The following is a 26,683-nucleotide window of genomic DNA, read 5'->3' as shown; positions in this document are numbered from 1 at the left end:
TTTTGTTTTTCTGGCTACTAATTGCAGTATGTTTTTGAAATCGTAATACGGGGAGTCACTAATTAAAAGGAAAAAAAATTATGTTTGCTATATGCCAAGTTTGACTTGCGAACGACTTTGGCCACATAGCCAACTTTGGGAGGGAAAAGAGGGAAGCAACATCCTCCCCCATGAATTCTTAATTATGATAAACAAGTTGCTGTGTTTTTAGGAATATAACTTATTGGCCAAACAGCTAAATATTTACTTAAAAGTTTATTTAGCACAGCTTACTTTTTTTTTAAGCTACAGATTTCTTCATTGCATCCTTTCTTCAACTGTTTGGTCTTCCTAAACTCACAATCTCGGTATCTGTGATGTTAAAGAAACCAGAGGGTGAGGTCAAAATTTCCATTACATATCCAGAGAGGAATTTCAAGGAACAATGCCAAAATCACTTAAAAAAATAAATTTACAGGAAAGATGACTCATCAATCAACAATTGCAGTTCCACAAAATAGAATTAGTTGTGTATGTTCTGAGGACAGAGAGAGACAAAATGCACCCGGCCCGGCAGGCAGGGGTAAATCAGGGTGACTGGTTGGTTGGTTGGTTCCAGCAATTTTTACTTTGACTTCTGCTTCTTTTTCACCCTAAAAAGAGGACCCTAAGTAGCACACAGCTTCATGTTGCAGGAATCGTTGCCTTCTCAGAGCTACAAGTATCTAGCAAAAAGACAAAGATTTTCTAGCTTGTTGTGGCTTGCACTAGTCAGCCAGGCAACTGAAGGACAAGGGGAAAACTCTCCTCCTGAGCTTAACTTCTCCTCTAAGTGTAAGAAATTTAACATGAGGCCACCTGAGAGACCAAAATGCAGCATTTTTATACTTGATGGAGGTGGCCGACTTCACTTTAGAGTGCAGTGACGGGAGTGTGAAAAAGACATGATAAAGGGCAGTTTCCTTCCTTCTAAAATACTGAATAAACAGCATGCAGGAGCGAAGGCCCTTCTGAGAGACAAGTCTGCTGAGCTATAGCAGATCCTCTGGTGGAGCGGGGCAGTTCTGCTGCTTGTGGCATTTCATGTCGTGCCAGCCCTTGAAGTGGAGAAGGCACTTCTCTGGTGCTTCTTGACTTCTCTCCTCTTTGAGCTGCACAATCTTTTTGCTGTGTTAACCTTACATGTGAAGAAGGTGATGAGTGCTGGGACTTTAAGGAGATGTCACTGGATATGAATCTGCCACATCCCCTGTATTTTTTTGTAACCCTGTTTTCTTTCTGGTCTTAACAGGAGAAAGGGAAGGAAACGGTATAACCACTCACTGTACCTCTGACAGATGATAGACTGGTCTGGGTATCTCCCTGGCACTAGACATGATGGTTCTGTAAAGCTTTCCTGCTCATGAGACGCTTCAGCAGAGTAGCATACCAACTAAAGGTGTCACTTCTGACTGCATTGCTCTTTGGCCTTAGAATGAATTTAGTTGTTATTTTAATTATTTTTAAGTAGGAAGCATGGTCTTGTACTCTCCAGGCTATATGTTGTTTTTATGGATTTCCCTTTGCTGTCCCATTCTTTCCTGGAATAATAGCAACAATGGGACACGAGCAACCTTGCAATACATGCTTTTTGAAAGGGGGCATGGACTGCAAACAAACTCTCTTTGCCATATGTGTTTTATGGCATTTAAGCTTGATGTTTCTCTGTATTAGAATTCTGAAGATGTTATACCATATTTTGAGCTCACTTAACTTACTGAAATAGATAATGTTTACAGGTGTGTGCAGGCTGCCCATTCCTTCTGGAGTTTAAACCTGGCAGAAGCATGGGACATCCTCTCTCACTGTATCGATGAGGGGAGTGCTACAGGTAAAGGGCTGCACTTCTCAAACTCGGTAATTTTGAAAATACTTGTGAGAAACAGCTGAGGCTCTTCTGGGTAGAGGACCTGCCATTGAACTGCTCCCTGGTTCGCACTGTTGCTGTCAGATGCGTTTACAGCACGGCGTTGTGGGGCTCAGTGAGGGCAAGCGTGTGCCATGTGCTGATCCTGGGGCCCCTTCTGCGGGGCAGACTGCAGGGCAGGGCAGCAAACAGCTCATTTTAGGTTAATATGAACGGGGGCAGCAGTGATGTGCTTGAAGAAACCTGTTGAGGGTTAAACGGGAGTGCTGAAGAAAGCAATGCATTCTTCCATATGATTTCCTTTTGGTTAGGTTTTGTCCCTTCACAGCTTGGATTTCGTTTTTGGATTTTTTTTTTTTTTTATGTAAGTGCTAGTGCAGAGAATTGGGTCATGGATGACAGATTTGAGCGATGGCCACAAAACTTGCAGCTTTCAGAACACAATATGAGGCCCATCTCTTGGCTTAGCCTCACCCTCAAGGGTGATAAGGAAACAAGACCAAAACAGTTTCTCCCACTCTTCCTCAAGAAGTATTCCCTTTTATCCTTAGAGGTTGGAGAGCCTAGCAACTATCTGTCTGTTTTATTTTCCTTAAGATGCTGTGATACCATGGTGATGAGTTATTAATAAAACTCCAGGCAGATGGAGAGAGCTTTTAACTGAGTGACTTCTTGTTTTGGGTATTTTTTTCTTTCTTTCCATGCATCCAAGAATAACCATATATGAACAAATGTCATGATTTGGTCTGTGGGGCAGAGTAGCTGAGCATTTAGCACAAAAATACAACTTAATCTGCAAATAAATCAGAGCAGACTTTTTGCTAATATGTCAAAATACCACCATGTTTATGAAAGAGCAAGTAATTATAAAATACGGCATGCATTATTTTAAATATATGAACATAACAAATTAGATCTGAGATTTTTTTCTGATTTGTTGCATTTTTGAACGTATTATGAACTATTGTAAGTGTAGTAACAAAGTTTCCCATACAGCACAGTGCTCTGCTTCGATGGCACCAACTCAAAATTCTGTAAGTCTTTATACTAATGTGCAGTAATCTCTAACAGTGACACTAATCCCCTCTTCTAATATGAAACTTGAATTTAAAAATCTGTGAAATGTAGCTTTAAAGCAGCTTTTGGGAATTATTAATTTGTACACCCTCCCTCAGTCATCCATACCAACAGGAATGTCTTTATGATAACAGAGCGAAGGAGTAGTCAGCTTTAGGAAAAGCAGTGAAGCCTTGGGGGTTTTTGCTCTTTTTTTTTTTGCCTTTTTTTTCTTCTGTTAAAGTTTGAATGGCATTAATTGCATAGCACAAGCAGCAAGAGATTGGTTACAAATGGTGTGAAAATATTATGTTGTCCTACCTAAATGATGCATACTGACTCTCTTGTGCAATTTTAGCTTACTGCAGTCAGTTACAGTGTGCTTAAGCTACGTGTTAAAGGTTTGGGGTGATGATGTCTTACATGGCAACGTTACAAGCTTCCTGAAGTTCTCATTTATCAGCTGCTGAGATGGTGGTGGAAGAAAAGCAGACATCTCCACAAAAGCTGAAAGCTGGACAGACAATTTCTTTTTAATATTTCACTTATCGATTTCAGATGATTGTAGTTATTGAAAGAATAGGCCTTTAAAAGTCTCCCACTGCCTTGACTTCCAAAAAAGTTTGTTTCCTGTTTTGTGGCCTTGAGCAGGAATTCAGCTGTGATCGTGAAAACCCCCCAGTAAAGACATAAGACAATCCCTGACGTGCGTTTGTGACGTCTGTAACACCCAGTGACGTAGATAATGCTGCATCCTCTTACGCTTTATGCGCATTGTCTGAGGGACTGTCTGTGGCCAATATTTTTATTTAATAAGGCCCAGGCCCGGTTGGAAGTCTCTAGCTAATGTGTTGAGGGATGCACTTACCTAATTAGCATGGGGACAGCATCTAGCTTGTACTGGGTTTCTCAATCCCACTAACATTTCGTGAGATTAAATGTGTAGCTCATGTAGGAAATTCTGAGAATGTTGTCCATGATACCTGACCTTATTTCTCTCCTTTCTTCTTTACTCTCCAGTATGATAATCCATATCCTTTAAATGGAATCCATTTTCTCTACACTTTGGAAATTCCCTTAAAAATACTGTGGAAAGATCAAAGCACTGTGCAGAGCTGAGAGCAAGAGTTACATGACCTCTTTACTGATGGATTTGTAAAATATAGGTGAAGTGTCGAGAACTGCTGTGACGTTTTATTCCATATGGGGATGTAAGTGATTTTGTAAAGCATTCCAGCAGAGTGAAACAACCAACAATTTTTCTGCTGTGTGCGTGAGGTATTATTTTTTTTTTCCTGCCTAGAATGCTTCTTCTTGAGCGAATTTTTTTTTTTGTCATTTTGGGGTGGTTGTTGCATTTGTTTTTTCTTTTGTTTTTTTTCTTTTCTTTTTTTTTTTTTTTTTTTTTTTTTGGGCAAGCAAAGCAAAAAGCAAAACAAGATGTTCCATCTGGAAAATGCGCTATTATTCTCCAAAGTAGCCTTTTTAGTAGAAAGATGTAGGAAAAGGTTCAATCTTGATGAAGCAATGGTCAGGGAAGCTGGAAGAAGTGTATTACATGAAAGTGTTTTGCTTTCCTTGGGAAAGATGATGCTCTTATGCTTTTGAGGTTTCACCAACTCATAGGATAAAATTCTCTGACTTAATAAACCATATCCCTTTGAAGACCCTTTACCTATGAGAAAACTTTTGTCTAGGTTTAACCTCAGCTGTGGCCTTGCTGCTTTTAGATCTGGGTGCGCTGTGGTAAAGAAATGGGAATGAGCTATTAAAACGTGGAATTTTCTTGCCTCTGGTCCAGGTTGGAGTTCTCACAGGTTGGACTGGGCTCTATCACCTGTGCATGGCCTGCTGCAGAGTTGGGTTGTGTTGTAACTCCTCTGTCCATGTTTTATTGTCGAGAACCACACTGGCATGTTGTTTTATCATAGGAAAAGGGGAAGCATTTCTCTCAGCAGCCAACTAAGTGTACTTGTGGTTTATAGGAATATACAAAGAGGGCTCTGTTGCTACTGTTTATGATTTTTTTATTTGTGCAGCGCTTAGGGGCTTCACTTCTGAGCCTTGATGTTAAACAAGGTGCTTTATGCAAACAGCAGAAAGATTATTTCTTCTTTAGAGAGGCTGTTTCCACAGTGCAATGCAAAGATGTGCAGAAATACCTCACCTAGTTCGAGTGAGCTTACCCCGGCACCGGGAGGACAAGCGTGCTAGTGCTGTATGTTACGGTTGTGTGTTGCGTTTGTGTAGATGGGCTACAAACTGATGCCCAATTTTAGGGATTTAAAGAGCTCTATTGGGCTATGCAAATACCCTCAGAGAGAGGACAGTGGAGTACAAGAGATGACAGAAAGATACAGACACATGCAGTGGAATTTAAAGGAGCAGCAGGAGGTGAAACAAGTTTGGGTTAGAGTCATGGCGGTGGTGTTTCCTAAGGATTTCGGCCTACGATTTTTCTTCCCTTGAAGTAAATGCCTTTAGGAGGAGCCATAAACCTCACAAACCAGGGAATAAATAGTGATTTGAGGAGGTCAGGTGTCATACCCAAGAATTAGAAGAGTGAGCTGAAAAGTGTACAACTGAGGACTTCTTACTATGGCATCTTAACAGTGTGAATTTGGTGTACAGGTAGAGGCAGACACCCGCTGGAAAAACAGTGTGTGATAAGAGTTGGAATATTTTTTCTACAACTCATTATTTCTCCAGTTTAACAAATCGCTTCACCATATTTGGGATCTTGGACACTTATTGCCTGTTAAGGAGAAGTTGTTACTATTTATAATTTGGGGTTTTATTACTCAGACTGCTCTGATGTCTAAGTGCTTCTGTAAGAAGGAATGTAATATGGAAGATAATATAAACTGTAAAACTAATGAGGGAATTGCAATACAGATGGCATTGTGTGTCTGCTTTGCAGGCTGTATTTAGCACTGTTCATTTTAAATTTCTGTTCAAGGAACCAGAAAACCATCGAGTGTGTTGTAGCAGGTGTCTTAGTAAAAGTGTCCTCTAGAACAGGCTATAATGCTAATGAAGTTTCAGCGCTAGTGCAGGTGCACAAATGAACTTTTAAAGTAATCAAGGAAGCAGTGAGTTCATCAGTTTAATAGAACATTAGGCAGCTTTCTTAAAGGTGTAGTTTGAACTGTACTAGACTGATGTTAATTGCATGTAGAACGAGGTAGGTGTACTTTTGTCCCCTAGCCATCTCCTTCGTCACTTAGGGTCAAGTTTGTAAAAGCTGCTTGATTCCTTCTCCTAGGACTGTTGATTTCTTTTACAAAGAGCAGAACTTGTACTACCTTCATCTCTTATGTTGGACTGGCAGCCAGCGCATTCCAGATTCAAACCTTTCTTTAATTTTCGCCAATATGACATAAATGGACATTGCACATAAAAGAGTGAGCCATTGCGTATGGCTCCTGGTACAAAGAGTATTACAGTAACAGAAATGCCCTGGTCATAAATTTATGTGAATGGTAACCATGTGTCTCTGAATGCCTCCTGTTTCTCATTCGAGTTAAATGTTACTCTATCAATACTTGCCAGATATCTTGCGCTCTCATGTCTCCACAATATTTTTAAGCCTTTTGATGCCCTGCCGTTTTTGAAGTAGTCATATTATTTTTAAGATCCTTAAATTAGGTCATAACAAAAATATTTCTATTTATCTAATCCATTTCCCTGTATTCAGACTGCTTGGTGTACTGGAGCATGTAATAAAGTAGAGAGACTTAAATGGCTTACTTCAGTATGAGAAGAAAATGTTATGAAAATCACAAGTTTCCTTTAAAAACCAAAGTCTTTTCAACTGACTGCAATGTGATGGGAGTGGCTGCGAATGATTAAACTTCCTTGCAGGGGGTAGGATTTGTAGGATACAGAGCTAGTGAGTCACTATTTCCACTTTTTGACAAAAAAAAAAAAAAAAAGAACAGAAAAAGAAAGGAAAATGGGCAATCTGTGATTTCTATAGCTGGTGACTACTTGTGTGTCTTGAGTGAGGTAAGTGTTGTGGCCTCCTGTCAGTTTTCCAGTTGCTTTTGTCCGACTTACTTTGGAATCCTGAAGCCATCCAGTTGTCACCGCTCACAGAGGGAATGCAGGGGTTGTGCGATTTTTTCAATCACACAGATTGTCAGCTCTTGTTCGTCTCACTTCCTCTTGGCTCAAAACATGGGCACACCTCCCTTAGTGCTTGTGACTGTCCTTGTGTACGTGGTGAGAATCCTGCTCAGGTGAGTGAGGGCAAACAGTAGTTCCCTCATCACTTTTGCTCAAGTCTCCAGTCACAGTGAAGGCAGAAAATATTCCCAGCTCAGAATCGAGGTACAAGCCTTGAGACAGTGCTTGGTTCTGGAGTGACTCTGCGTTTAACAATCACCCGTCCCCTGCCTATTTAGCTAACAACTTTTTCTCTCATCTAGTTTCTTCTGACTTCTCTTTCAGGTTGGGTTTACTCAAAACAATGAGTTGATGAGAGGCTAGAGCTCCCACATAAAGATCTTGTTAGGAGGCAGTGAACTGATGAAGCATTTTGTCTGGATTCTGCTTATTTCAGAATAAGAAGTGATTTCGCAAACAAAGCCTGACTGTACTCAACATCTATTAAAAGCACCCACTAGTTGGGTTTTTGTGTTGTTTTTTTTTTTTTTTAAAAAAGAGGTCTGCTGGAATCACATAATCTTCTGAAACGTCTCAAAACTATTCAAATGCTGGCAGCCAGCATAGAGCCTTTGCCTGATCCTAATCTCCAACAAGCATCATTGCCTGGCTCCTTTCAGTCAATTCTGTGTACTGCACATCTAAAACTAGGATAAAGCTATCGCAGCTCTGCTTTGCTTTCTGACCCCAACTGCTGCAACAGCCCTGTCATCCTATCTTTTTTTGCCTCCTTCAAATGTTTATTTAGGACAAAATCAAGCACTTCAACCCTTGGATTTTTTTAAGGTTGCAATATTATTCCTGCTGGAGAAGCCTACCGTTTATATTGGCAGGTATTTGACTCCTGTCTTTCCTGATCTTTTACTTAAATAAGCAGCTGCTTCAATAACATACTTGTTCATATTCATAATTCCCATATACCTGTCAAGTATTCAGAACAAACCTGAATGTGTTCTGGAAGCTTTTGTGGGATTTAATCCCAGAGTTGCTGATCTCTCATGGGCTATACAGGTCAGTATTGCCATGTGTCTCTCTCCTTTCAGTTGTGGTCCTCTGTCCCCAATATTTATTTTTTTTTTTTCCTGCTTTGCTTTTCTCTTCCAATTTCCAAACTTTGCCAGTCTTTACTCTTATTTATGCTTTGATGGCTTGGTGATGGGTTATCACTGGTAGCTGTTGTTTGTCCTATGATTCTTCTCACCCTCTAAGGTAAGAGGAAGACAACTTCCCTGTCACTGCTGGTGAACTACAGATCTCTCCCTCCCCCTTCCCCCCCTTCCACTCTGAAAGGATTTAAGTGTGAACTGAGGCCTCTAGAGAACAAGCAAAGGATACAATAGTTGAGCTGCTATTTTTGCCAGGAGCAGAATACCTAGTCCTTTAATTTTATGTCATTTGCTCTGGCACGTAAGAGGTGAAGGTACCTCTATAGTATGTGGGTAGAAAGAGGAGGAAAGTCTATTGTATTTTTTGTTTTTAAGGAAAAATAGGAAGAGGTGCGTAAACACAGAGGACAAATACAACAGTCCTTGGCCATGAGAGAAAGAAAATTTTTAGTTTACATTACACAGCTCAGTGGAACTGAGCACGGAAGCACAGAAGGCATGAGGGCACGTGCATTGACTGAGAGTTTTTGAGGCAAGCAGAGGAAGTTTATGAGATGATATAATGCATACTAATAATGCATATTTTATATATATGATAATATGAGGTGCGTTAAATAGAGTTTAAGAAATTAGGTCTACTGTGCAGTAGTAGAAAGCAGAATAGCACAGGGTTGGAAGCTCCCTTCTGTAGGATCTTTCTCATCTGTCCCTGTCTTGCCCTCACACCTTCAGTGTTTGGCAAAAAGGGGCAGGCAGAAAGAGAGCAGTGTCTTTGGTGGACAGAGTGCCCAAAAGCTGAATTTGGAGCAATACACTGAGATAAAGTCACTTGGCCTGTTCACACCAGCCTTCTGTACTACCATGAATTCTGCTCTTGTGTTTCTCTAAAAAGTTTTTTTTCTTGAATTTAGGTGAAGATTTGGTCTCGTCACTTTTTTAATCCTCTGCCAGCTTTTAACATAAACCCGCAGAATCAAGACATTCGAGGATAGAGGTTCTGTCCACCTGGTTCAGATTAGACTTCTTGCATCACTTAAATAGGGTTTTATGGCTTTCCTACTATAACTGCATTTGAGTGCTTTTAAAAGATTTTTTTTTAATTGGATATGATAATATTTGAGGCTATATAGTGGCTAATTGTTTAAATGTGCATTTTAGACAATAGTTAAAATGAACAATGTTCGTCTTATGTAATATTATAAACCGCACATGCACTATAGTCTCTTCTCTAATTATGAAACAATTAAAATTACAGAAAGTCCACTTCTTGACACCAAATTTTAGTGATTTTATGCTTGAGTTGCATCACAGCAACTCAGGAGCAAGCTATCAGGACATTTTTGAAACTACTACGAATGCCTGCATGGGAGTTGGAAACATCTGTTCTTTCAGCCTAATTCATTATGGAGTTAAACTGCAAGGACTGCTTCTAAATTCAGTTGCCATAGTTCTAACATGACTGCTATGCATAGTCCTCACAAGCACAGAAATTCGCTGGTGCTTTTCAGCCCCCGTAACAGACAAGTATAGAATGTCTTTCTTAAGTAATTGAATAACTCTCTAAAATATTTGGCCTTGAAGTCTGAATTCCTGTGCAGACCAAGCTTTTATATTGGAAAATAAGACTCAGCGGTGTGCTTCATATTTGACCATGCACCACATCATCCATGGTATAAATTAGCTGGTTTTTAATTCACTTCAGTTCAACATTTTTATTCTGTGTTAAAAAGCAAATAGCTACAGGCCCAATTAATTCTCTTCATAGACTGCTGTTTTTTTTCCTTTATAGATGATAGAAACTGCCTAGAGTATTGAGATGATGAAAAGATGCAAAACTTCATGCACAAAAGTCACTGAAGAAATGCTGGAGTGTACCCTCAGGCTGATTATTTCATTCCCTCCCTTTCTCCTTCACGGAACACATGTATCTCAGACCATGGTCTGAGCATCTGTTGAAGTATTGCTGACATTCTGCTATACATTTTTGCTTTTTTGCTAAGATGCATAGGTTGGGCAGGAGTTTGTATTACACTGTCCAGTCGGAGGTGAAACTGAGGTCATGGTTGAGCCTTCTACCAGCTCTGTGACACTGCCCATTTAGGGTAGCGATTCATCCTTCGATCAGTTTTGTCTTCCAGTAGCTCTGAGGATGTCTATGTAATCGCTTAGGGCACGGCCATGGGCACAGTGTTCATTAAAATGTCGTTCATGCACAAAAGCCTGTGCAGAGCCACAGGCGGCCTGACCGATCAATTCTCTCTGGGCTCCCATGGCACAAATTGCACAAAGTACTTCAGTGTCATGGTGAGGTCTTTAGCTTTCCTGTCTACATCTCTTACTCTTTTCTCGTAAAATATTCAACTGGATTTGATCTCTCCTCAGTCATGAGGTAGGTAAGTAGATTGGATTTACCTAAACTACAAGCACAGCAAAATTCAGTACGAGCTGACCACATTGTTTTAGTTTGTAGTGCAGATGGGATGCAATTTGTATTTTATACACAGGCATCATTTACCCAAATGCCAAGTTCCATATACTCAGTTCCTGAGTTTATTGAAGCACTTGGACATGGTAGGACGTTAATCAGGGGCTCCATATAAGTATGAATATTTCGTGCCCTTGTTGGAGTTGACATCCATCCTGAATTTGTCAAAGTAGTTACTGTTGTGTAAAGATCTGCTCTTGTACCTGAGCTGAAGCTGATTGTTTTGAGACGAGCTCCCACTGTGTGGCTTCCCGTGCCACCAAACCCCACTGTGTTAGGCATCGAGTAGTTGCTTGGAGAAGGACTGAGTTAACATAAAGAACAAATGACTTTGGGACTGAAGTACATTGATCTAGAATTTGTTATGGTACTCATTTGAATTTGAATCGCAATCCTGTTCTAATGTGTGGGTGGATATCATTTTTACCTTAGAAAAAATGGAGAGGTAGCAGAAGCTATGACAAGGATTTTAGATTGCAGACCTGAGATCTGGTTTGTTCCTGACTGACAGATGAGTAATTTTGTACCTCAGGCTTGCTGTATCCTTGTTTTCAGCAACTCCAGAATCCCTTGCAGCCGGAACTTTTTTTGGTCCTTGTATATGCAGAGTTCAGATACATAAACCCCTGTTTAAAGCTTATCCTTGCTGTTTGTTGTTAAACTTCATGGACTGAATCGAAGAGATGCAGTTTTCTGATTCTGCCCAACTGGGAGCTGTTTCTGCTTTCAAAAAAATTCTCGTAGGGATGGAGGGGTCTTGTTTATTCCTGAGAGTATTAATTTCCCTGTCCTCTTATACTGTATTTTTGCTACTGTGGGAGAGTCACTGTTGCCAGATAAGGATTACTGACAAGGTTGATAGGTTATGAGCTAATAAACTGCACTGTGTTCTTGTAGTCACAGCTGGGCTGCTCCCATGCCCGACCTTCACAGAACAATTGCAGTCTCTAGTTTAGACATGCCTTTGGACCATGTTAGTTGCCTACATGCAATGGGAGCTCTGCGTTCTCCTCCCTTATGCTTGCAACATCTTCATCTTTTTCCTCCTTTCCAGCTTCTCTGATTACATTCATTCAAGGACTGTCATTTTATCCGGTGTGCTCTCTCAATATTGGCCGCCAGATGAATAGTTTGTGTTTCCTGTTCATTTCTTGTCTTAGACACTGATTTTGCCTGTTTTAAGGGACTTGAAAGTTTGGCAAGGCTAATATTGTAATGACAGTTACGTTCTCTCACCAAGTGCTTCCTCTTAGCTTGACTGCTTTTCTGTTCCAAGGGAGAGCAATAGCAAATTTTCCTTTTTTGCTTTCACTGCTCAGCTTGATGCTAATCTGCCAGCATTTCTTTCTCTGATCTCTTATTGTCTGCCCAGCCTCGGTCTTGCTTCTTTTATTCTGACAGCTGCTCCAGACTCATCTTCTTTTATGTCCCTCTCTCATATTTGTTTGTGTGTGATTTTTGTTGCTGCCTTTGATGTTTGGGGTGACCTTACTGAGATCTCTGCTTGAAAGAACTTGCCTTTCTAGTGGCCCAGAAGGCACTGAAGACGCAAACCAAGGAGAGGAATCATCTGGAAACAATGAGTATATGGGCCTGCTATGACCAAATAGTTTTGCTTCTAGGTCTTACCCCTTTTCCACAGTATGGGACAATATGCAACTTCTTATCTCTTCAGCCTTGCACACCGTGTATGCTTTTGCACTGTCAAAAGTGACCAGTTACCACAACGGAGTGGGGCTTGTAGCTGAATGTTTCATTTGATATAAGCAGCTGGTGGAGTGTTTTGGTTTTTTTTTTCTCCATTATGTGACAAATACGTTTTAAAGGCCTTTCTCTCCCTTTGCAAGATGCAAATATTTTATTCCCCAAAGTATGAGGTATTAAATTTTAAAATACTACATTTTTAGACCAATTTTGGTGATTTCATCATGGAAATATAGGGGTTCAAAAATTATATTATGCCCAGTGAGGTTAGAATAAGCATCTCTTCATTGTGGTATTTAAAATAAGTGATAGGCAGACTTCTACATGCAATTCAGCAGCTTATAATGATATTGTATTGAATTTGGAGCATTTTGCCAGGAAATAGGTTTATGAATAAACTGGTGAAGTAACTGTATAGCCAGGTGCTTTGAAGTAGTGCTCAGTCATTTAATTTCACATTAATTTTTAATAATAAATCAAAGCTGTTTAGTGTATTAAAATTCTACTTGATGTGGATTCTTAGACCTCTGTGGTCTTTCAGTGACAGGATTTTGAGGCATTAAACTGTTTACTTTCTGAACTTTCATTTGTATTGCACTCTACTTCTTTTAATAATTAAATGATCATTTAATACAATTATAATATCTGAGGTTGGGATTGGAAGCAGTTCTTTTTCATGTGTTTCTCATCGTCAGCACTGCTGAAGTTTCTCAGAAGAAAAGAAATAAGATCTGAATAACCTAAACTATCCAAATTAGTGCACTTTTCTTGGAGACAAATAGCCCCCTGGAAGGTATCGGTTAATTCAGTCTCAAATCTTTAAGAGGTAATTTTGACAGAGTTCTGTAAATGTAGAAAGTTAAACAGAGTAACCAGAGAAAGGTTCCTAATGAAATCTTGGCTTTGGTGGTGAACATGTCTGAGTAGTTTCAATAAAACCTTGAGTACACTGCATTCATGAGGATTTCTGCAAGTCTGCCCTGATGACATAAAACCTTTAAGTTGGGCGTAGTCAATAAAAGGCCACCTAATGCGGTTTTATATTTTGAGAGATTTCCCCGTAATTACCCCAGCTATTTAGTCTGTTTAACCATTTTGGAATCTGCCTGTGCTGAAAGAAATCGCCCTGCAAAAGATGGTGCTTGTACAGCATGTAATGATGTGAAGTGACCTGGCAGAGACCTCCCTTCCCACCTCCTTATTTAGTGACCTTCCACCAGTGAAGAGACTGAAGCCCTGCTCCCTGCAGCTGGTTTGTAAATTTGGTCTGATGAATGGTATCGTAAAGGTGACAGGTGAGGCTAGGAGATCTGATCAGAACATACCGATTTAACAGCCACCAAAAAGTACAAAAGAGAATAAGGAAAAACAATCAAGTGCTGTCTCTTTGTCATTGTATCAGCTTTCTTTGCGCAGTCCCTTGTGAAAGCCTTTACTGATGGCTTTCAGCTATGTATCATTATAATACCTACAATAAGCATTACATAATGGGAAAAATATGCCACATTGAGCAATGAAACTGGTGTTAGCCAGTGCTGTGGCCCATATCAAAATGCTCTCACTAGCATTCCCTGTAGCAACACTTCCTCAGATGTAATGGACTGCAGCATATCATGAACTTAAAGTTCATATATCTGCCTTAATGTTTTTTGCATATCCCTGTTACAAGTAATAGCTGTGACTACTCAAGGGAAAAAAAAAAATCCATGTTTTTCCTCTTTGAATCGTAGTTCAGGCATTCTTCAAGCATCTCCTCTGCCATTGCTGTGTTCACGTGACTAGATAGGCAAATCCTGTGTGTGTTTGTCTCTCAGGCAGTAAGGAAAGGGGAGAAAAGCAATTAAAAGAAAAAGGAAAACATAGTAATGATAAAACCACAAGAATTAACCAGGTAAACAGTAGCATTTAATTGATTTTTGGTTTGGGGTCTCTTTGTAATAGTTAATAGATTGCAAGTTGTCTCCTATGATGGTGATATTTTATAAGAAGGAATTTGCGCAATAAATGCATCTGAGCTGCTTTCACTAGGACAGCGAGTGCTTATTTCTGAAGGACTTCAGATGTTAGGAGCTTTGAAACAGGTCTTCTCTCTTACTGTAGAGTGATATATAAGTACATAGTTGGGCTGGAAATACAGAAACATCATTGAAAATCAGACCTACTGCCTTGATGTGCCAGATCTTCAGTCTAGGACAATTTGTGAACTCCGATGCGTACCTGAAACAGGGCTCTCGTGCTCAACGTCTGTCATGAAATTATTCCTAAATATTTGAATTCCCCTAAAGTTACAGTATTGTATTCTTTAAGGTGTTAACAGAAGAAAATGTCCCTCAGCAAGTACCTGATATCTTTATTTGGATGGTTCTTTCCTGTGTTTGCTTACCAATGTTGAAACATAGAAGTTACTTTCTGCATGGGATTGAAATATTGCAAGCTTTCTACAGGTTACAGGTTTTCACTTGTCATTTTGAAGAATATCATTCCAGATACAGGTAGGTGGAATATATGTAGGCTTAGAGACCTTTAGTCCTATATTTTCAGTTTTAAAAATACATTTAAAAAACCTAATCCTAAAATATTGAGTTATTAAAGTCCACATGCCTTTAAATATGAATGCCAGTTTTGGCCAAATGTGACACAAAGTACTAACGTAACAGATGATTAGTTTTTCACATTAACGACACTGTGAATTGTAGCACACAGGAATCATAAAGGGGAAAATGACTGGTGACAGTGGAATGGACAGATGGACTTTTAAATGCTTGCAGTGGGGGTTGGAGAGGAGTAGAATTGAGGCTGATTACTTAAAACCAGCAAGCCTAAGCACTAACTGACCATTTTTGGTCATGATTGTTTTATTTAAGTTTTAGATAATTATCTGAGAGAGTAAATTGTCCCAAGCACAGGACAGGCTGGGCAAAGAATGGATTGAGAGCAGCCCTGGGGAAAAGGACTTGGGGGTTTTGGCGGATGGGAAGCTCAACATGAGCCGGCAATGTGCGCTGGCAGCCCAGAAAGCCAACCGTATCCTGGGCTGCATCAAAAGAAGCGTGGCCAGCAGGTCGAGGGAGGTGATTCTGCCCCTCTACTCTGCTCTTGTGAGACCCCACCTGGAATGCTGCATTCAACTCTGGGGCCCCCAACACAAGAAGGACATGGACTTGTTGGAGTGAGTCCAGAGGAGGGCCACGAAGATGATCCGAGGGCTGGAGCACCTCTCCTATGAAGACAGGCTGAGAGAGTTGAGGTGGTTCAGCCTGGAGAAGAGAAGGATCTGGGGAGATCTAGAGTCTTCCACTACCTAAAGGAGACCTACAAGAAAGCTAGAAAGAGACTTTGCAAGGGCGTGTAGTGATAGGACAAGGGGTAATGACTTTAAACTGAAAGGGGGTACATTTCAATTAGATCTAAGGAAGAAATTCTTCACTCTGAGGGTGGTGAGGCACTGGAACAGGTTGCCCAGAGAAGCTGTGAATGCCCCATCCCTGGAAGTGTTCAAGGCCAGGTTGGATGAGGCTTTGAGCAATCTGGTGTAGTAGAGGGTTTCCTTGCCCATGGCAGGAGGGTTGGAACTAGATGATCTTTAAGGTCCTTTCCAACACAAACCATTCTATGATTCTATGAAATTGGCTCCATAAAATCAGTCATGAAGGATGGTAAAGGTCATGATACTGTAGCCATAATCAAGGTCCATCTGGCATTCAGGACATGAAGAAAGGTTGAAAGTTGTACCTGTTGCTGTGCATGGTGTTTGCATAGAGAGTGGGAATGATTTGCTTCAGCTGGCCAAGCAGTGGCTTCTACCGAGTGCACTTGGGTCATTACCACCTTCTAAGCATAAGTGGGCACCCATCGTCCCGTCCAGGACTTGCTCTGCTCCTGCCAGGCAAAGCGGTGAGAAGGACAGCCCACAGGGATGTCCATCCACAGGATGGATGCATAGCAGTGACTGCTGTAAACATTTATGTCTGCTTCCGCCTGCGCATTGGTAAGCAGGACATAACAGAGACCCAGCTACAACCTTGTTTACCCGGTCAACATGCTTTAAGATATAAATATTTTTATACTTATTTTGGATATTTGTCAACCGCATCTTAGGTTCAGTGGGAAATTTATACTGTAATGTTTGGCAGCCGTCATATGTTATGAGGATGGTGCCGTGAGAAACAGGATGCCCAGGTCCTCGCTCGTTTAAACAATCTCTCTAGGTTTTACTGCTCTGCTCAACACCATGGTATGCAAGTGCTTACTGAGCCCTCCAAGCTGCAGAGGCAAGGGCTGCGTAGGCACTCAGCCTTATTTTTTTAAGGATGGAATTTAGAGGCCTTTTGCTCTTTATCTCAGAAGAGTTTTTCCCTTGACACAGCAGTTTTGCCTCTTGCCTGGGGTCTGAGGTGGAATTCCTCAACTACCTTTAGAGTTGCTGGCAAAGTGACCTTGTCAAAAATTGCATCCCGTACTGTACCTGGGGGATGATGCGGTATTAATGTATTGACCTAAAACTTCAAATCCTGAGGCGGAACAGGGTGGTGGCTGTTTAAGAAGCAAGTTATCCAGCTGCTGTGGTTAAGTGCCTTTGTTTAGGGTATGCGGAGAGGCCAGACGGGATCCTCCGGGTGCTGTTCTGCTAAGCACAGTTCACATTTGAACAGGCCTTGTCCCGGAGGGCTTGTGGACAGGGTCAATGGAGGGAAAAGAGTGGGGAATGCAAAAGTAAAATCAACTGTGCTACACTTGTAAAATTGGATTAGTGTTATGGTTTTCGTTGTGCTAGTGGGGAAATAACATGCTAGAAGGAAGAGCTGTTTTAGTGAAGAAGAGGAAAACTGGAGAGCTAAGGCAAAGCAGAAAAGAGCAAAGCATATGGCTAATGGAGCTAAGATTAAGATACTGGAAGTGGGTGCAAAGGTTAGAGAAGGCACAGAAATAAAACGTTTAAATAAGGAATAAGAGTAAACCTGACACTTTTGCATTGCAGAGTGCAGCCTGAATGCCATACACCTGCGCTCCTACAGTAGCTTTCTCTGAAATGTCGTGTTGGGAAGAAGGGGTGTTAAACTGTCCAAGGACAAGCAGAACCTGCTGAAAGTAGTTGTGTCCATTTGATGGAAGCTTGAGCTCTGCTATCTCTCTGTTCTCTGCATGGATCTGAAGCAGCTTTCCTTTTCCTTCCCGATCTCTAGTGCTTCACAGTCAGACTTCCTAATACTGTGATCATGCCATTATAAGCAAGCTGCAGACCACACCTGTTTTTCCTGTGGTGGCTGCAAGAGGGACGGGACCTTTCCGTAGACACCGGTCTGACTGAGGCTAAGAGCCAGCCACACTCTTACAGTCTGCCCCAGGTCTAACGCCCTCACCCCTGCCTTTGCAGTCCAGCCCTTCACAGTTTTCTGACTCTGTCAGGTTAACTTGCTCTTTCAATAGGATGAGTTCCAAACTCTCCAGGTCTCTGGGTGCCTCCAAACAAGCCCTAGTCCAGGCCTGCATCCCTTCCCACCATATCCCACCCTGAGATATGTCCTGAGAAGGGACTCTAGACCTTTTTGTCTCTGCTGGATGAAGAATTCCGTTCAGTGGGCGAAGAGTAAAAGCCTGACAGACAGAGAAGCAGCACTTGATGTGGACTTCTCCTGATTTAAAACCAGTTGGCTGTTTTTCTGTGTGTTCCTGGCTGTGTTGCCTCCTATATAGGATGCTCAGCGATCCTGCATTGTACACGGGCAGCTTTGAAGATGTGCCCCCAATATTTGCAAGGAATACAATAGGTAGGTGGTAATAATCTGGTTGCCAGCAATATTTACAACAACAGGTTAAGCTCAGGAAGAAGTGTAAGGCTATTTCTATCCTTTTTGTCCTGATCTCCCCTCCCCTCCCATTTTGGCACCCAGCATTTAGGAAATGAACCAAATAGATTGGTTTGGCTTCTGTTTTTTGTGTGAGTTGTGCTGCTTCTGTTAATATACTGGAGAGAGAGTTTGCACAGCCTGTGTCCCACTCTCCCGTAGCTATATGTCATTTGGATAATACCACCATAACAGGCCATTTCAGCCTCCCAACAGCTGTCTTTCCCAGTCTGTTGCACAAAGTGATGTCTTTCACTCTTCATCGGACATGGAGACGTGTGCTGCAGTGGTGCAGGAAATAGACCTGGTTTGTTTTCATTATCTTTGTCTAGCTGTATTTCCAAACTTAGAATTTATCTAGTAAATTCATCAGGAGGCTGGGATGTTTCTAGGCAGCACAAGCATAGATACCCTGTCACAGAGTTGGTTGGGAGAGGATGACTAATGGGAATGGAAAGATCCACCATGGCTGTGGTTTTAACTCTCAGATTTCCAGTGTGAAGCTTGAACTTATCCTGTAAGCTGCTGTCACCTTCTAGGCTCTGTCTTTGTCCTTGGAGTGCTGGGACCATTTTGCCTCAGAGCTCAGCACCCACCCTGCTCTGTCCTGTCCCAGTGTTACTCCTGGTTTTCCTTGTGCCCAGTTCAGCACAGTTGCTTTTGCCCCACAGTAACAGACACAGCAGAGAGCTGCAGAGCACGTCTGTAACTGGGGATAGCTGCTAAATCTTTGCAAAGGAGCAAAGCACACACGTTTAAAATATAGCAGCAGCCCTTCCAGTGGGTGCTATGACAGAATGTGCTTTTACTTTTGCCCTTATTAGCCCCATTATCTCGAATGGATGTAATACTATTTCTTTCTGTTATTTTTTTCTACTCTGTATATTCAAGACTCCTACATTCTATGAATATTTAAAATAGGAATATACAGCCTGCAAAGCTAAATGTGTACACAAGATAGCAGTGGGAGGGTTGAGTTTTTTGAGTTGGGAGTGTGTGTTGGTTTGACTGTATCCAAGCTTCTGGTCTTGCAGACATTTGGGAGGGGATTCTTTCTTCCTCCTGGTGTATTCTGTCCAGCAAGTTGACAGTCTGATTTTGATTAGGGCTTTTAGATGCAACAGGAATACAGCTAATAAGAAAATAATGAGTTGGTGTGTATTTGTGTGCAGTGATATCCCCTAATGAATTGTTTGAATGCCAGATATGTTAAGAGGTAAACAACTCAAAGGTATTCCTCTGGAGGGACAGTGGTGGAGCCTGGTGGGTTTGCAAACGCAGAGCGAGGGGTTGAAAGCCAGCTGTGCCAGCATATGAAGTTTATCTCTCTGTTGTGCCTATTATTGTGAATTAGTTATGCTAAGGTGATAATCAGCAAGAGGCAGCTAGCAGTGAGACCAGAATGGTCTTGAGATGGTTAATAGTGGGGTGATGAGGAAGAAAGGTGATTGTCTGGTTTGTGTTCCACTTAACCTTTCTGCGCAGCGAATAATCCCGTAGTCGTAGTTAACTGTCAGTAATTTCCCATATTTAGATCCCCAAGACAAAATACAATGTTTAGTTCAGCTTTGAAAGCAAGCAGTTCCTTATGGAGCTTAATTGTTTTGTTTACATGTAGCTAGTTACTTACCATGTGGAAAGAACAATAGGCTGACTGCCTTGTTTAACCCACGATCAGAATGAGATAAAACATGGAAAACAGCGAGGACTGCATTTCTTACGCAGACCCCATGTCAGATGCAGCCGCCTTGGCTGGTTGCAGTGTAGGACACCCGCTGCGTGGCATACCCTGTGTTGCAGCTGTGTGACTTTGCCACGTGTTGATTTTCAGCAAGTGATATTTCTGGGGCCTTTCTAATCCATGTGGACTGGGCACCTTTCTTAGAGTTGTCTGACTTGGTGACCAGACCTCGCAGAGTGCATACGACGAACATGAGACCATTACACGAGGCTTTGGCCTCTCTTTCCCCTCCAGCTTAACCTGGATCGCTCCCATTTTGCAGCAGAAGGCAGCTGCTTTTCTCCTCGTCAGTGGGGAGGCAGGGCAGGTACTTAGGGCAGCATGAGCCTTGATTTCTTCACCAGCCACACCTGTCGTGTGGGATGGAGAGCAAAAAGCAGGTTGCTCCACTTCAGCCAGATCTCTGCCAGCCAATAATGCTTGCTACCAACAGGAGACCTTTTAACAAGGGTGCTCCAACCACAGCAGAGCACCGTTCTTGTTTTCCCATAGTTCTTCAACCACAGGCACTACCCTGTGATCCAGCATGACAGGAGTGCGTGACCCAACACGTGCTTTCCTGCCCAGAACTCAAGATGTTCATTGGCAGAGCTGCCAGGCTCACCAACAAAAGAAATTTTTCCTCAAGACTGGAGTTCGCACCCGGATGGAGTCCCCTGCCTCTTGGGGGAGCGTGAGGGTGACACCAGGTCTCCTCACTTAGCAGAGCTCTTCTGAGCTCTGAGCAGAGAGGACACTCCAGAGGTTTTTATCTGTTCGCTTTTTCATTTCACGGGTGACGTTTCCCCTCAAAACATCTGAACTAAAAGTCAGAAAGTTTGCTGAGAAAGACTGATGGTTAGTTCCTCAGGTAGTTTCTGTTGGTGGAAGGGAATTCTCTGTTACACCTACTTGTAGCTAAGGACTAAGGTAGATGTTCTCCATTAATTTGCCTGAAGTTAAGTAAGCTGCAGCCTTGTTAATAGCAGACACAGATGCACCAGCTGAGTGAGCCTTCCTGCCAACCCTGCAAACTGGAGAACAGGTTGCTAAGATCTCTTTATTTTGTGAATCTGTGTGCAACTGGGAATGAGAAACCATTGGAAATATTCACAGAAAGTAAGTGCAGGAGAGTGCCTGTAAGCCTAAGATCTTCTTTATCTTCCTTTTCCATTATTGAATTGTCATCTGACTGGCACAGTTTTGTGCTCAAATCTGAAGTGCAGTCTACAGTTGTCACCTCCGCTTGAAGAGATGTGAATGGAGGCTGATACCCTTTAGGGCAGTATATCTCCACAGCTGTTACTCGTACCTCTGTAGGCTTGTTCTCACTTGCAAGATAATGCAAGGCAGAAATATTTCCTCTTTCTGTGTGTTTGTGGCAGAGAGAAACCACGTCATGCAGTTAACTCAACAAGACCATAATGAGAGTGATATTCTAGAGAATACTAAAAGTTATCATTACCTTCCCAAGCCTTCAGACTCTGAAAATAAACTTTAGAATTCTACTGAAGATTTAAGCAGTAAGAGCCCCTTTCCTTCCACCACCCCCCGAATATAACCTGAGCTGCTTCAAGAGCTGGAGGCCTTCTCAATGAGTATTGACTACCGCTTGTGAGCTTGCAAGTGTTTACAAGTACATTATAAATTGAAGGGTTAGCATGTCTGCTCTTGCCTTGTCAGTCTTCTGCTTGTGTAACACCGAGCCTGGTAGTCATCACAAAAAAGAAAACCTTCAGAAATGTGTCTTTGAGGAGGAAAAAACTCCACAAGGGTCAATCATATTCCTCATAAGAATTCAACATCTGAGTCAGGGGTTCCCAGAGGCTGACCTGGAAAGCTGCTAAGTATGACCCTCAGAGGGATTTTCAAATTGTGGCTGTTCTGCACTGTCATGCAGATTGATTTTTGTTATGGAGCCCCTAGCCTGATGTCCCAGCCATTAAGTTGTCCTCCATGGAAAAAACTCTGGGAACTCCTGAGTTCATCATCCAAGAAAATCTTTATTTTGGAAGACAGATTGAAAAAGATAATCTATTTTGTCAAGTATTACCACACCTCTGCAAACATACAGTCTCCTCATCTGGATGATCTCATGCATGTATTTGTCAAAGTTCTTGCTTTGCTTTGAGACCGCAATTGCAGCAAAAGAGTAATATATGCAATATATAAGAAGTTTTTGGGCAAGATCCAGTACAAGCATCTCATGGTGAAATCATTCTTAGTATTTAACAGCTACCTGATGTCTGGTCCAGAGAAACTGGTCACAACTATATCTTCCTTTAGACACTTAAGCGAATGGAACATGTGAGCTTGGATGTTGTGTGAACATAGGACAAGGAGGACCTGGATCATAATTTGTCTCTCACTAAGAATCGTCAAGCACGTTCCTCCTCCGTTTTTTTTGCAGTGGATTGTTGACACAGTCATAGCTACTAAACAGGTATGAGCTCTTCAGCACTCCTTACCAAAGTAACCTTGTGTGGAAACTCTTACTTTACTCATTGGGAGGAGAGGGAAGGAAAATTGAACATCTCTTGCTTAAGAAAAATGTTTGGTACTACAGAAATTAAGTGAAGATCAACTAACCTGCTGGAGCATCACAGGCCGGAAACCTGAATGTTCTGGCAGATGCTGTCATTTTGCCGACGGTGCAGGTAGCAGTCCTGCAAAGTCATCGTGGTCTTTCTCACGTAGTAGGAAGTGGCATTGCTGCCCTGGATACAAACATCCTAAGAGAGAAATAAAGGAGGTAGTCAGTGACTCTGCAGAAGTAAATGCTTGGACTCAGTTGATGGTGTGAGTCTTGGAGTGCAAAGGAGCAATACGAGTCCTTTGGAAAGAGTATCAGTGTTTCCAGGGAAAAAGGTAATATCTACCTATGATTAAGTCTTAAACAAAAAAACACATTACCAAACCCCTCAGTCTTACACAGTCATTATTTTTCAGCTTTCAAAGCTCTTGTTCTGGAGAGTTTTTGCTGATGAGTGGTCCAACACCCAGATTGATTAAATGTCTGATCAGCCTTCTGTCACCTTGGAAACAAGGAATGCCTCCTGTGAGAATGGTCTGACCCTGGTGGATCCAGGATGGAAGTTCACATGTAAAACGAACTCTCCCCTCTTTTTGTTGCTCAGAGCAATATATGAGAGTCCACAGTAAGGTCTGCATTTCCAGCCACGTGCGTAGTGTTACCAGTACATTGAGGTGGCTTATGGCAGATGGCATTTTATGGTAACTGCATGGGAGCTAGATTTGCCGGTGTCTCTACTGCTGAAACTAGGGAAAAAACCTACCTTCACACCCATAACACAGAGTTTTAGAGTTTTTAAAACTGCTCCCATGCAGTTTTAGCTCCTTATTTACTCCAGTTGCTGGTGGGCCATGGTAACTACCTGTGTTACATGTCTGACCTTGTTTGCATCCCTGGGAGGTAATGAGATTGTGCAGTGGATATATTGACAGCAGGGTTTTTTTCCAAATTCCTTTGCCTTTGTTCTGTTCTCCATGCAACCCACTTAAATCATCTCTTTCTGTACTTTTGAGTCTTACAACTTCTTCAAGAGATTTTTCTATTTTGCTGGGCATATCCATAAAAAACAAGGAGGTCTGCCTTGTAGTCTCAGGGCAGTTTTGTTCCCTCAAAACATCAGTCTGCGTCCACCTGTATAAGTCATCTCACTTTTGTCCCTAATCTGCCTTAGTGTCTTCAGGCAACCAAGAGAGTGGCCTTTCATCCGTTGTCTTGAACTCTTGAAAATTACTCAACAGTTGCACAAACCTTTTTTTTTTTTTTTTTTCCCTTTCCTCCTGCAGTGAAGATAGCACCAAGTTAGGAGTGTTTAATGGGGCAGGCTTTTCGCTTTTGCTAGGGGCTGTGATGTGCTGGTCTGACAACGGAGAGAAATATTCCTCACTGCGTTTGGCATGGAGGCCTATGAGTTTTTTTCTCCTTCAGGCCTTTTAGGGTTCTCATTGTCCCACAGGGACTTCCTTCCCCTTTCCTGTCCCTCTACTTCGTTGCCAGGCAGATATTGTGGGATGTACAGAGCCAAATGTGGACAGGAGCCCTAAAAGGTAGTGGAAAGAAATGAACCTAACACATTATGTCTGATTTTCTTGCTCCTTTCTCATTATGAATTTAACAGTTTGTGATAAAAGTTACTGTTCTAATCCTGCCTTTTTTTTTTCGAATGTTTCAAGAGAGATGCCAGATTTACTGCCTCTGATTTGTTTTGGGGATTACAATCTCAAGATTTGTGACTACAGTAAGGTGGGATCCTCAAATCCATTCCATAGCTTGATGTCCTCTTATCCCGGATATGAAGCTGTGCTGAATAAAATATTTGCATCAGTGTTTTCTTTCCAAGATGCGCAGCTTGGTTTTAAAGATAAATGTTTGCCTCTGCGGCAGATCATGTGCTAGAAGTTCACTTAGCAAGACTTTTTTATTGGAGTGGCTCATGCAGCTTGTTAACATGCAAGAAATTATTAAGCTTTCACTTCCTCCACTCCCATTTCCTGTTTGGATGTTGAAAGGAAGCCCTGATGGCTAATTTGTGACTAGCCAGCAACCCAGAGTGAACTTAATGCTGTGGGTTTGCGTGGCGCTGCCTCCGCAGATCCCGCCTGCCTCTGGAGCGGGCTGCTGAGCCTGGCGGCTCGCGGTGGGAGCTCTAAACAACCTGCCCGTCTTCCCGTCAGTTCATGGCCTGCCTCCTGAGAGCACAGGTGTCGCCGGGCCTGCCAGCGCACGGGAGACACGCCGAAACGTTGGATGCTGCGAGAGAGAAGAGAAATGAAGGGGGTTTTTCCAGTCTTACTGCCCAGGAGATGGCACTGTGCAATAGTGGGATGTTTTACCCGCAGCGTTTGCACTGTGATCAGATCGTCATTCTTTGAGATGCGACGGATGAGTGAGGTTCTTGAGCCAGCAGGAGCGGACTTGTACTTCTTTTAGGATACCTCAGCACTCTCTTTTGTGTAAAAGGCATGCGCTGTATAGGCTGTAGGCAGCTTGGGTTTAAACCTGCTTTGCACCCTGTGTTAGGGAACTGACCCTCCTGCATGCTCTAGTGCAGTCAGGATCAGAACTGGGTTTGTTGGTGAAATTAGTTAGGCCATGAATGAAGTGGTGATGCCTTTGGAGCACCCTTACCTCCAAGACTTCTCTGCAAGTCCCTTGCGTCCCCCTTGATAATTCCCAGACCTACTGACAAAGGGGCCAAACCAGAGAGGTATATACATGTAGTATGTGCTAGAAAATGAGAAGGTTTTGTGGAGCCTCCGTAGGATCCCTCTTTCTGTCCTGCATGTGGTGTGCTATGCTCTTATTAGAGTACCAATTGGTTTGATTTAGTGTTTGTATATGAAACACACAGAGCTTTTTTAAGGAATCTGTGACCCCATCTGCAAATGCCTGACCCGACTTGTGCTGCCAAGTGCAGGCCAATGCAGCTGAGAGAAATCTAGAAAATCTTGTCTTCCTTTTTTTAATGTTGAGAAGTTGAGACCATTGCCATTTCTTCCTCCAATAACAGCCTGAGATTGGGAGCGCATACAGATCTGCGGGGAATTCTGATCTTGGAATGGATAAACTACTTTACAAAATCCTAGGCAGTCTAATTACCCTTCCTATTTCAATTTTCAAAGAGGTGAAGAGGGGTAATATTTTCTTAACACAGAGGTGTTACAAATATGGTCATAGGTAGAATTGAAGAACCTTTCTTAAAGGTAGAAATACTACGTGAACACTAAATACTTTTGTTATTATTCATCGAATCTTAAGTGGCCTATACATCTACAATGAAGGCTTCTTAGCAAACACATGCCCTTTGAAATAGCCTGACCCTTTCCACTTTTTCAGAGACATTAATAGTTTCCTGGCTCAGTGTTTTAGGAAATGTCGTCATAGTCTGGAGGAACCAATAAAAACATAAGTCACCTATTTTGTCTGATCATTTTATGCCAGGATATTTGAGGCTGGAAGCTGTGGAGGGATAGGAGGGGACTGCTCCATTTGTGTGGGTGGAAGATGTAAAATTTTTAATACCATTTTGGTATAACTTCGCATATTAAGACTCTTGAGCCATGTGAGAAATAGTATTTTTTGAGTTCACAGGCGGGAGCTCTAGATAGTTTTAGCAACTAGTTAACTAGTATTTCCCCTTACTAAGCCATTTATTGCTTCAGTGCCTAATGAAAGGGATCTTATCTTTGGAGAAGAGCATTTTGTTGATGTCAGGCTTACCTTGTCCTCTAATAGAGGCAAGAGAGCTCTTAAGAAACAGCAGTGCCTTAAAACGAATGATGGTAAATGCTTATGGAAGTATGATTGGTGAGACGATAGCTTATGGGGTATAGTCAATGCAGACCATTTCCCACTAGGAGAAAATGCAACTATTTAAATTAAGGAACTACTGCGTGAAATCTCAGTACAAAGTATCATTACATGGCATTGCGCAAAGCACACTACGCTTATCTGTACAGGCATCCAGTGACACTGTTCTCCGTTATAAGTGCCAGCATTTACAATGGGCCAAACCCTACCATCCTTACACAGTTTTGATTCTTTCCTTTCTGAGGCAAAGCCTCCAACAAGCATGTTAGTGAGTCCTGACCATGATCTCTCAGGTCTGTGGAGAGCAGACATGCATGGCAGATTTTTCCCTCCTGTGCCATCTCCTCCTTCAGGCTTCAAACAGCCCCTCGGAG

The 26,683-nt window shown here is 42.0% G+C and overlaps 1 protein-coding gene across 3 annotated transcripts in view; it reads left to right on the top strand.

Annotated features, from left to right (window-relative positions):
- Window positions 1-26,683, top strand: part of CMSS1 (cms1 ribosomal small subunit homolog) — a 252,196-nt gene that overhangs the window by 147,052 nt on the left and 78,461 nt on the right. The window contains exon 2 of one of the 3 annotated variants that reach the window (XM_086623795.1): window positions 23,751-23,781. The exons of 1 other annotated variant lie outside the window; for it this stretch is intronic. In XM_086623795.1, the coding sequence (XP_086479921.1) occupies window positions 23,751-23,781 (31 nt within the window). Of the gene's footprint in view, window positions 1-2,330; window positions 2,393-23,750; window positions 23,782-26,683 lie in introns of those variants that run through there. One more of the 3 variants, XM_086623941.1, reaches the window with a different exon arrangement.

Source organism: Tauraco erythrolophus, chromosome 1, assembly GCF_009769465.1.
Source record: "Tauraco erythrolophus isolate bTauEry1 chromosome 1, bTauEry1.pri, whole genome shotgun sequence".
In the NCBI taxonomy this organism is placed as follows: domain Eukaryota; kingdom Metazoa; phylum Chordata; class Aves; order Musophagiformes; family Musophagidae; genus Tauraco; species Tauraco erythrolophus.
Note: the sequence above shows the minus strand (reverse complement) of the source record. Positions and strands in the feature narration are given on the sequence as shown.